The 12,032-nt window shown below is 43.2% G+C and overlaps 2 protein-coding genes across 3 annotated transcripts in view; one reads left to right on the forward strand and one right to left on the reverse strand.

Moving 5' to 3' along the window:
- ATP6V1E1 (ATPase H+ transporting V1 subunit E1) overlaps nucleotides 1–6,971 on the reverse strand; it is a 48,447-nt gene extending 41,476 nt beyond the window's left edge. Inside the window, exons 1-3 of the mRNA XM_059404552.1 lie at nucleotides 6,772–6,971; nucleotides 6,446–6,554; nucleotides 372–422 (exon numbers count right to left, since the gene is read on the reverse strand). Of these exons, the coding sequence (XP_059260535.1) occupies nucleotides 372–422; nucleotides 6,446–6,554; nucleotides 6,772–6,971 (360 nt within the window). The remainder of the gene's footprint in view (nucleotides 1–371; nucleotides 423–6,445; nucleotides 6,555–6,771) is intronic.
- The window catches only part of BCL2L13 (BCL2 like 13), an 85,897-nt gene continuing 80,278 nt past the window's right edge, over nucleotides 6,414–12,032 (forward strand). For both annotated transcript variants that reach the window (XM_059403937.1, XM_059403939.1), the window contains exon 1: nucleotides 6,414–6,577. The gene's annotated coding sequence lies outside the window, so the exon portion shown is untranslated. The remainder of the gene's footprint in view (nucleotides 6,578–12,032) is intronic.

The raw sequence follows: 12,032 nt of genomic DNA on the forward strand, positions 1-12,032 counted from the left end.
GCAGGCAGAGAGAGAAGAGGACGCAGGCTCCCTGCTGAGCAGAGAGCCCAATGTGGGGCTCGATCCCAGGACCCTGGGATCATGACCTGAGCCGAAGGCAGAGGCTTTAATCCACTGAGCCACCCAGGCACCCCTTTATTTACTCATTTTGACAGGCAGAGATCACAAGCAGGCAGAGAAACAGGCAGACAGAGGGGGGGGAAGCAGGCTCCCTGCTAAACAGAGAGCCCAATGCGGGGCTCCATCCCAGGACCCTGAGATCATGACCTGAGCCAAAAGCAGAGGTTTTAACCCACTGAGCCACCCAGGCGCCCCTTAAGACTTCATTTCTAAAGCAAAATAAATGGTGTTACAGATATAATTAACATTACCTTTTGTGCAGCTGTCCCCTCCCCTAAGTTAACGCTCTTTACAACTGGTTTCTGCAGTTATTTTGCTGATTCACCAAGGAATGGGCCAGGTCCTGTCTGATAAGAATATGATAAACTTCATAGAGACAGTCTCTGGAGAGAAAAACTTATAAGTACAATAAAAGGTTAACTAGCTAGCAGTTTTCCAAATCCAATTTCCTCCTATGTTATTTTAGGTCTTGTGAAGAAGCTTTATTAAAACAGCTTTTCAGATAAATTCCAAAAATCCCACTCCTAGATACGCCTATTTCCTTATGGCTTCACAAAATCACTGTCCTAGATTCCTGTCAGGTTAGTCACAAAGACTGTGTAGATTTTTTCACCTGCTCCCAAGCTGACACTTCAGTCTGTGGCTTCAGAAATTGAATCAGCAGAATAAATTAAGGCTTGAACTTCTTTGCCTGAAGAGGGTAAGGTGGGGTGAGGTGGGGGGTGGGTTGTGATTGGGGGTGGGATGTTGCAGCTGGGGGTGGAGGTTCCTTGAGTGGTTCAGTCAGTTAAACAATCTTAGGGTAGGGAGTTCAAGGCCCTCGGGCTTTATTTTACTAAAAATAAATTTTTAAAAATGTAAATCATCTGTGTCTTTGAATGCTGAAGAATTGGGTGGGTTGTTTTTGTTTTTGTTTAAGATTTTAAGTAATTTCTATACCAAATGTGGGGCTCCAACTCACAATGCTGAGTCCAAGAGTCGCATGCTCTACTGACTGAGCCAACCAGGCACCCCTTGAAGAATCTCAAGAAGAAAAACAAATGAGACCAGAAAATAGTGAAACTCTGACTTAGGTGCTTGCACTTCCTACCCTTTTACAACCAATTTTCCACACAACAGAAAGAGTGGTTTAAAACCTAGCTGGCATCTAGCCGCTTCCCAATTTATAATCCTCAGTTGGCTTCTGTCTGCTTCTGAACACTTCACACCTCACATGGTCTGTGTGAGTGCTGCCCGATCTGGCCTTAGCTTACTTGTCTGACCTCATTACTCTTCTTCCCTTTGCTCACCATCTTATAGCTTTACTTTTCAATTCCTGGAAAACACCAAGCTCTTTGCCTGAATTCTTTTCATACACTATCACTTAGCTTTTCATTCTTTAAGGTCTCAACTTAAAATATCACCTCCTTAGAGAGTGCTTTTCTTTTCTTTTTTTTTTCTTTTTACAGGTTTTATTTATTTATTTGACAGACAGAGATCACAAGTAGGCAGAAAGGCAGGCAGAGAGAGAGGAGGAAGCAGGCTCCCTGCCTAGCCCTGATGCGGGGCTTGATCCCAGGACCCCGGGATTATGATCTGAGCTGAAGGCAGAGGCTTTAACCCACTGAGCCACCCAGGCACCCAGAGAGTGCTTTTCATAAGCACTCTTTTGCCTTCCTCTCTCTCCCAGCCAGCCCTCAGGACATGCTATAATGTTTTCTTATTTTGGTTTTTTTCTTTTTGTTTTGGGTTTTTGCCTGGTTTTCCAATGAAAATGTTGTTTTCACAACAGAGACCATGTCTGACCTACTTACCACTTTCTTTTGCTGGCATCTAGCACACTGCCTGGTACATAGTAGGGGTTCAGTAACTAACTGATGAAGGAGAATGAATAAAATGACTTGTGTCTAGAGTTTATTTATAATTTTTTTTGCTTTAGATTTTATAATCACATCAGGCTTCATGCTAGGATTCTGTATAATTTAGAAGATCTGTCAAAAAAAAAAAAAAAAAAAGTCCCCAAACCCATAAACTGCTGTGTGATTAAAGTAAAATAATTTCTGTAAAAGGATTATATTATTTTACACCATTTGCTGGAAAGACTATTCCTTTCCCCATTAAATTGTCTTGACACCTCTGTCAAAAATCAATTGTCCATTCTGGACTTCCTATTCTGCTCCATTGACCTCTGTTTTATCCTTATAGTACGCATTAGAAAAATAAAATACAAAAGGAAATATTAAAACTGAAAACAATTAGAAAGAAATTAACTTAATCACATACCTGATTTGTTAACATAACCAGAGAATTTTTCTATGTGACTTTTTAAAAAAATTTACATATGGGACACCTGGGTGTCTCAGTCAGTTGAGTCATAATTCCAGGGTCCTGGGATTGAGACCTTCATTGGGCTACATGCTCCGCAGAGAGCCTGCTTCTCCCTCTGCCTGCTCTCTCTTTCTCTCACAAACATATAAAATCTTAAAATTAGAAGTGCCTGGGTGGCTCAGTCTTTAACCATCTGCCCTTGGCTCAGGTCATGACCCCAGGGTCCTAGGATCAAGCTCACATCAGGCTCCCTGCTGGAAGCCTGCTTCTCTCTTTCCCACGCTGCTTGTGTTCCCTCTCTGGTTCTTTCTCTTTCTCTCTGTCAAATAAATAAATAAAATCTTTTTTATTTTTTAAACAAACATTTTATTTATTCATTTGACAGAGAGAGATCACAAGTAGGCAGAGGGGCAGGCAGAGAGAGAGGAGGAAGCAGGCTCTCCACAGAGCAGAGAGCCGGATGCGGGGCTCGATCCCAGGACCCTGGGATCATGACCTGAGCCGAAGGCAGAGGCTTTAACCCACTGAACCACCCAGACGCCCCAAATCTTTTTAAAATCTTAAAATTAGGGGCGCCTGGGTGGCTCAGTGGTTAAAGCCTCTGCCTTGGGCTCAGGTCATGATCCCAGGGTCCTGGAATGGAGCCTCACATCGAGCTCTCTGCTCGGCAGGGAGCCTGCCTCCTCCTCCTCTCTCTCTCTCTCTCTCTCTCTCTGCCTGCCTCTCTGCCTACTTGTGATCTGTCTGTCAAATAAATTAAAATCTTTAAAAAAAATCTTAAAATTAAAAATAAAATGTACATACAATGAACTGCATAGACTAAAGGACCTGGGTAGCTCAGTCAGTTGGGCACCTGCCTTCAGCTCAGGTCAAGATCCTGGAGTCCTAGATCAAGCCCCATGTGGGGCTTCCTGCTCAGGGGGGTAGCCTGCTTCTCCCTCCCTCTGCCCTTCCCCCCAACCCCTGCTTGTGCTCACTTGCGTTCTCCCTCTCTCAAATAAATAAAATCTTTTTAAAAAAGATTCTATTTATGTATTTGACAGAGATGACAAGAGGGCAGAGAGGCAGGCAGAGAGAGAGAGAGGGGAAAGCAGGCTCCCTGCTGAGCAGAGAGACTGATGCGGAGCTCGATCCCAGGACCCTGAGATCAGGACCTGAGCGGAAGTCAGAGGCTTAAACCAGTGAGCCACCCAGGTGCCCCTTATTTTTATTTTTAATAAAATTTTATTTTTTAAGTAATCTCCCATACCCCACGAGGAAATGGAAATGACAACCTGGATATCAAGAGAGACAAGCTCCAATGACTGAGCCAGCCATACCTCAGGAGTCCAATCAATCCTCCACCCACTTCCTGTTGGATCTGCAGTTGACTTATTGCTAGGGCATGAGAGCTCCCCCTACTGGCTTCTGACTCCATTTTAGCTGCCTATTTATTTTCAAAGTTTTTTTCGTCTGTTTTTTTTGCAATTTCTACACCAACCTGGGGCTCCAACTCATAACCCTGAGATTGAGAGCTGCATGCTCTTCCAACCGAGTCAGCCAGGCACCCAGTGACTCTATTTTAAATGATGTTTCCTTTGATTAATTTTCACAATACCAGTTATTCCTTTTTGTTTTATTGCTGAATAATTTCCATTGTATGAACATGTCGCCCTCGGGCCCCCAAGGATGACAATGAACCTGGTATAGTGTTAATGCTTCATTTCCGTTTATTTTTATTTTTTTTAAAGATTTTATTTATTTATTTGACAGAGAGAGATCACAAGTAGATGGAGAGGCAGGCAGAGAGAGAGGGGAGCAGGCTCCCTGCTGAGCAGAGAGCCCGATGCGGGACTCGATCCCAGGACCCTGAGATCATGACCTGAGCTGAAGGCAGCGGCTTACCCCACTGAGCCACCCAGGCGCCCCATTTCCGTTTATTTAATCAACTTCCTTAGCTTATATACAGCAGGGTGACCAATAAGGGGCCAAGCAATGGGGAGAGCCAATGAGAGTCCTGTTACTATGCTGATTAAATTTGATACAGCCAATAACTATGTCCTCCTTTAGGTGGGCTTCACCAGAAAGTTCATTGTATACTTGCAGCGTACTTTGCTAGCAGTGAGCCAAGCACCTTCTTGTAATGGTGGGGACTTTCCCGGCCGGAGGCAGTCCCCGACGTGACATGCTTGAAAAAGTCAACGTTATTAAAAAAACTAAGAGACTAACAAAAGATGTAACGACCAAATGCATGATCCTGGTTTAAAAAACAGGCTGTTCAGTCAGCGAAGCATGCAATTCTTGATCTCAGGGTCCTGAGTTCACACCCCATGTTGTGCATAGAACCTACTTAAACACAACAACAACAACAACAACAACAACAACAACAACAACAACAAAAACTATATGTCACTACTTGGTCAATTGAGGAAATTTAACTATCAACTGGTTATTAGGTACTAGTAGGTAATTAATAGGTTTATTAGCTCACTGAGACTTTGCAAAATCTCTGTCCGATTTCTCTATTAATGGCACTACTGTTCTCTCAGTAGCTCAGGCTTAATGCTCTTGTAACGCTAACTCCAACCTTTTTGCTTCCACCCCCACCCAACCTCATATCAGTTCAGGTTTTCAACACTTTTCCACAGCTTTATTGAGACAGAGCTCACATACCATATAACTCACTTATTTAAAGCATACATTTAAATGGTTTAAAAGCATACTCACAGGGTGTTCGACTTTTATCAAAATCAATTATAACATTTTCATCACCTCCCCCCCAAATTTTTGTACCCATTAGCAGTCACTCCTCATCAGGTTTTTCTCACTTCTGATCTGGCGTCTTCCAACTCATCACCTTCACCGCTCTCCTTTCAGTTTATCTCATGTACATTACAGACAATTCAGTTTCTCTAAAGCATGGTTTAGATACAACTTTTTTTTTTAAGATTTTATTTATTTATTTCACAGAGAGAGAGATCACAAGTAGACAGAGAGAGAGAGAGAGAGAGAGAGAAGCAGGGTCCCTGCTGAGCAGAGAGCCAGATGCGGGCCTCGATCCCAGGACCCTGAGATCATGACCTGAGCTGAAGGCAGAGGCTTAACCCACTGAGCCACCCAGGCGCCATAGATACAACTTCTTAACAAGATACATTTAGTGACTCTCCCAAAGGACGCTTGGATTCAAGTAAACAAACATCCAGTTCTAGGCATTGTGCTAGGCAGGTGCTGTGAACAAAATGGGTACTACTGAAGACTTCCTTTACCGTTCCAGTGCCTGTGCTCGTTCCGCCTAGAACGAGCTCTTAACCCCCACTTCACCCTCAACTGCTAGAAAATGTTCCCAACTTTCTTTTTTTTTTTTTTTAATTTTTTTTTTTAAAGATTTTATTTATTTATTTGACAGACAGAGATCACAAGTAGGCAGAGAGGCAGGCCGAGAGAGAGGGGGAAGCAGGCTCTCCGAGGAGCAGAGAGCCCGATGTGGGGCTCGATCCCAGGACGCTGGGATCATGACCTGAGCCGAAGGCAGAGGCTTTAACCCGCTGAGCCACCCAGGCGCCCCTGTTCCCAACTTTCAATAACCTTTTCAAGTCGACAAATGACTACGAACTCGGCAGCTTCCTTGAACTCTCCTGATACTTCCCTACCCCGTTCGCTGGCACACACTTAAATCCCAATATTTGTTCAATACGTCCACAGCACATTTTGTGCAAGCAGCCATGCTCCCTTCCGCGGGAACCACCAGCTTCTCTCCCCACAAGCCTGACTCCTCAGAATCCCATCTCCCTTCCTCCAGTAATCAAATACCTCCGCAACCCACTCCCTCCCTGAGAATCATAGATGTGAGCGACTCCTGGTAAGAGAGGATTAAGAGAGGTCAGCTTTTCCGCGTCATGTCTGCGCGAAGAGACCTCCCGGCCTCTATGATCCGTGCTTCCGCTCAGGAGAACAGAACCACCCCTCTTCCGGCGCTTCTAGGCGCCCCAGGCTCGCCCTGACGCTGGCGGTGACGGAAGCGCGCCGGGGGTGACCTCACCTTCCAACATGGCGGCGGCGGTAGATTAGGGCCGCGGGTCGAAGCAGCCACCGCCGCTGGGGGACCCTGTCGGAAACGACTGCCGCCGCCGCCTCCCCTTCCGTCTCTTCTTGGGCAAGGGGCCAGGGCCAGGTGAGGGGAGTGGGGTTCTGGGCAGGCAGAGTTGGGTCCTTATCCAGCTCCTCAGGCGGTTTTCACTGGGCAGGAAGGTGTCCAGAGACTGTGCCGAACCACCGCCTCCCCAGTGGTTCCGACGACGCGTGAGTGAGTGTCAGTGAGTGCGTGACAGTGAGTGTGTGTGTGTGTGTATGTGTATGTATGTATACCGGCGCTCCTTTGCCCGAGGGTTCTCAAAGCTTGAAGGGTTCATTTCTTTGTAACCCGACCTGTGCCGCGTGGTCCCCCCGCGGACGCTTGTTGAGCGGGGCTTCCCGAGAGGGCTGCCAGAGGCTCGGAGGAACTCGGCCCTTGCCCTGCACCGCCGGTCTTCCCCACAGAGACCTTCACGTGGAAAACCCGTGTACATTTTTAGGACCAGGCTGAGGATCGTGGACTTTTTGGTCGAGGGAAAGGTTTCATGCGATTCGTTTAAAATGATTAGAGTATCTCTGCTAGTCCTAGTTGCTTTTTTTCACTTATTGTTAGAAATTTGTTATTTTTTATTCACTGCTCTTCTGACACCCATTATTACTATTATTTATTTTTTCAGAAAAGTCTACTGCCTTATTCTTGGAGGCAATACAGGTCACACTGAGGAGTTTCTTCGTTTGATTTTTATCCTCTCGCTATTCCAGGGAGATTCCAAATTTCTTTTCTTCATAACTAACTATGAAGGGAAACTCCTAGACTTTTTGAGTTGAGGTTTTGACCTGAGTTGAAAATCGGGCGGATCTGCCCAGTTGTTCACACGCTCCCGCTGGGATTTTTGTCTTAACCACTCCCCGCACCGGTATTTATTTGTTTATTTAAAATAGCTTTCTCACTGTCTCTATTTAGAAGTTTTAAACTGAACCGACGGTAAACCTCCCCCTTTTTTGCTTTATGATGTGAAACAAACATAAAGTCGTTTGCGAAATTGTTAAGATATTCTCTGGAGGCTTGGTGTAAACCAGAATGTTGATCTCTGCCCTGACTTCTTGTGACCTTGGATGAGTTGCCACACCCTTCTAGTACTTTCTTTTTTTATCTCCCAGAAAATTAAGCAAACGTTTTTGTAGGTGGTAAACTATTTATACCTCATATACATAGTTGGATAAATGCAGAGTGCGCATTTGCACGTGCAAATTGAAACTAAGCCTTTAGGAGATACTCCTCATTTGATAATAGGCCAATAGGTGTTTGAAAATCCTTTTACTTTGATTGGCCAGGTACTATTTTCAGTATATATATTTCTTTTTTTTTTCCTTTTTTTTTTTTTTTTTAAGATTTTATTTATTTGACAGACAGAGATCACAAGTAGGCAGAGAGGCAGGTAGAGAGAGAGGAGGAAGCAGGCTCCCCGCTGAGAAAGCCTGATGTGGGGCTTGATCCCAGGGCCCTGAGATCATGACCTGAGCTGAAGGCAGAGGCTTTAACCCACTGAGCCACCCAGGCACCCAATTTTCAGTATATATATTTCTTTTTTTTTTTTTTTTTCTTTTAAAGATTTTATTTATTTGACAGACAGATATCACAAATAGGCAGAGAAACAGAGAGAGAGAGAGAGAGAAGCAGGCTCCCCGCTGAGCAGAGAGCCGGATGCGGGGCTAGATCCCAGGACCCTGGGACCATGACCCAAGCCGAAAGCAGAGGCTTTAACCCACTGAGCCACCCAGGCGCCCCCAGTATATATATTTCTTAATGATTCATTTTCTTATGGAGGCTTGAACCCCAGTAGTTGAATTTAGCTGAAGGATGTATAAAGTTGAGTCCAACCTGTTTTGTAAAGAAAAGGTGCTTTCTATCACATCAATTAATCAGTACTAAATATCTCATACACTAAACTTTTAGGACAAGTAATTTACAACCGTAATCATTGCTTTAAAATATATTTCTCTTATAAAATGTTTTAGACATAGAGAACAGAAGTTTTAAACAGTCAGTCTTGCTGTCCTACTTTTTACCAGTTTTTCAGTGGCGTTTTGATTTATATCTTTTTTTTTTAAGATTTTATTTATTCATTTGACAGACAGAAATCACAAGTAGACAGAGCGGCTGGCAGAAAGAGGGGGAAGCAGGCTCCCCACTGAGCAGAGAGCCGGATGCGGGGCTCGATCCTAGGACCCTGAGACCATGACCTGAGCCAAAGGCAGAGGCTTAACCCACTGAGCCACACAGGCACCCCGTTTTGAGTTATATCTTATTCCAAATAAATGCTCACCAAAATTTCTTACTTAATGTATATTACAGCATTGAAGCAAGTGGGCTATTTTCAGAGTAGCTGATTTTTTAAGTCTTGAGATATAACTAACATGCAACTCACCAATTGCAGGATTTAATTTTTTTTTTTTTTTAAAGATTTTATTTATTTATTTGACAGAGAGAAATCACAAGTAGATGGAGAGGCAGGCAGAGAGAGAGAGAAGCAGGCTCCCTGCCGAGCAGAGAGCCCGATGCGGGACTCGATCCCAGGACGCTGAGATCATGACCTGAGCCGAAGGCAGCGGCTCAACCCACTGAGCCACCCAGGCGCCCCAATTTTTTTTTTTTTAATGGTTCTAGTATATTCAAAGAATTCCCAACCACCACCACAGTTTTCATCACCCCCAAAAGAAGCCCTACCCTCCTCTACCTAGACTTTCAGTCAGACTACTGACTTTCTATCTCTGTAGATTGACCAGTTCTGGATATTTCATATAAACAGAATTATGCAGTATGTAGTCTTTTGTGACTGGCCTCTTTTACTTTGCATGATGTAGCAGGTATCAATCTTTTTTTTTTTTTTTTTAAGATTTTATTTATTTGGCAGAGAGAGGGAACACAAGCAGGGGAAATGGAAGAGGGAGAAGCAGGCTTCCTGCTGAACAGGGAGCCTGATGTGGGGCTTGATCCCAGAACCCTGGGATCAGGACCTGAGTCAAGGCAGCCGCCTAAGGCACTCCCTCAGTCTTTCTTTTTATGTGGCCACAATATGCCATAGTATGGATATACCAGCTTGCTTTATTCATTAGTTGATGGGTAGTTCGTTATTTCCACTATTTGGCTGTTAAATATTACACTGCTATAACTATTAGTGTGCAAATTTTTGTGTAGACATGTGTTTTCATGTCTCTGGCATATACTTGGGAGTGGGACAAAGCAACTGAATTTTATGTTTTCCTTTTTGTAAAGCTATCTACACATTCGTGGGAAGCTCAATTATTGTGAAAGTAAGACACTGCCTATGGGGAGAGGGTGAAGGTGAGGCATTCCTTTATAAGTACATTATCTTTGAATGCTAGCTGCTGAGTGAAAACATTTTGGGGCAGCTCTTAAAACAAGATTGAACTAGAGTATTTCAATTAAGCATGTTTCAGTATGAAAGGGACTATCTATACTAGAATATTTTGTGTTTGCTGAGTTTTAAAAATGACACTCTTGCCCAGTTGCATTTTGCAGCTGGGTGGGGTGAATTTAAATTTCACAGTTTTGGTTGAGATTACTTAATTTTACTTCTCTTATTTTAGAGAAAGTCCTAGAATTATATAGGGACTAATAAAATATGGATCTTAAAAAAAAATGTAAATTACTGAACTTAATGGTAATTTGTGGAACTTGAAACATTCCATACTCAAACCACCAGTGAGTGTTAAGAGTAGCAGCCTGGTAACCCCAAAGCTTTGTTAATGTGTGAAATTCTAGAACTTTGATTTATGATTGAGTTATCTGTGGATTTTTATTTTTCTTTTTGTAAACTGGGATTAGAGATCTGTTCATCTTTATTACGGGAGTATATAACAGTTTTATTACTTTATAATTTTAGTGGATGGAAATGGTCTAAAAACAAAGCTTCTTGAATTATTAAAACATGTTACATTGTAATGTTTTTCTGTTTTGGCTCTGTGGGGTTAAGGAATACAGTATAGGTATGGTATTCTAAATAGCATGGCTGAAGTGGGTACTAGAAGTTTCTGTTTTCCACAAGCATCCAAGGTGAGACAGTTTGGGAAAGATCAGACAAGTTTGGGAAACAACTATAAAAAACTCTTAACATTGCTGCAGAGTTGCTTTTCTTTTTCTTTTCTTTTTTTTTTTTTTTTAAGGTTTTATTTATTTATTTGACAGAGAGAGATTACAAGTAGGCAGAGCGGCAGGCAGAGAGAGAGAGGAGGAAGCAGGCTCCCTGCTGAGCAGAGAGCCCGATGCAGGACTCGATCCCAGGACCTTGAGATCATGACCCGAGCCGAAGGCAGCGGCTTAACCCACTGAGCCACCCAGGTGCCCCAGAGTTGCTTTTTTTTTTTTTTTTAAAATAGTATTTATTTATTTGACAGAGAGAGATCACAATTAGGCAGAGAGGCAGGCAGAGAGAGAGAGAGAGAGAGGGAAGCAGGCTCCCTGCCGAGCAGAGAGCCCGATGCGGGACTCGATCCCAGGACCCTGAGATCATGACCTGAGCCGAAGGCAGCGGCTCAACCCACTGAGCCACCCAGGCGCCCCCAGAGTTGCTTTTCATAAGAATTTAAAGTAGAATTTAATGGTGCTGCCTACCTTCTAGTTATTGTTCATAAAATGTGCTTTAATTCCTATAGTACTATCTGTGCTGGCATCCTGGAATTTCCACTGGTATTCATGATAGAATTCTGGTTAAAAAAAAAAATAAAGCAATCTATTTATTGCACATTGTGGATGTTACATTTGTTATTGAAGGATCATGGATGTTTTATTTGTGCCTGGTTTTGGAGATGTCACCAAATGCATGTATAAACATAGGGTTAAGTTACCCTAAGCTTCCTCAGGCCGTCCATTTGGCTGACAACTACTTGTAACTTAATAGAGGAACAACGTAAAGGTAATAAGGTAGTGAAAGAAATGACTGGGTAACACAATTGTATTCAGTGGCTTGTTAGATTTGTGCAAAATACAGTTTTTATATTTATTTATTTTCTAAATTTTTATTATTTTAAAATAAGCTCTATGCCTGACACAGTGTTTGAACTCATGACACCACCAAGATCAAGAGTTGCATGTATCACTGACTGAGCCAGCCAGGAACCCCAATAGGTTTTTTTGTTTTGTTTTGTTTTGTTTTAAGGCTTTATTGATTGATCGGTGAGAGACAGAGAGGCAGAGGGAGAGGGAGAAACAGGTTCCTCACAGAGCAGGGAGCCCAATATGGGCCTCCATCCCAGGGCCCCGGGATCATGACCTAAGCTATAGTCATGCTTAACGAACTGAGCCACCCAGTTGTCCCATCCCCAGTTGTTTTTATATTTAAAACTATATTTAAGTTTCTGGATACCAAGGGCACTTATACCTAATTTGAATTCCAAAAGAGTCTACTAGACAAAATTTAGAGTAAAAGTAACTATGTCCTTCTTAACATTTAAAAAGAAGCTTGAGGGGCGCCTGGGTGGCTCAGTGGGTTAAGCCGCTGCCTTCGGCTCAGGTCATGATCTCAGGGTCCTGG

This window comes from Mustela nigripes, chromosome 6 (genome assembly GCF_022355385.1).
Source record: "Mustela nigripes isolate SB6536 chromosome 6, MUSNIG.SB6536, whole genome shotgun sequence".
Classification (NCBI taxonomy): Eukaryota; Metazoa; Chordata; class Mammalia; order Carnivora; family Mustelidae; genus Mustela; species Mustela nigripes.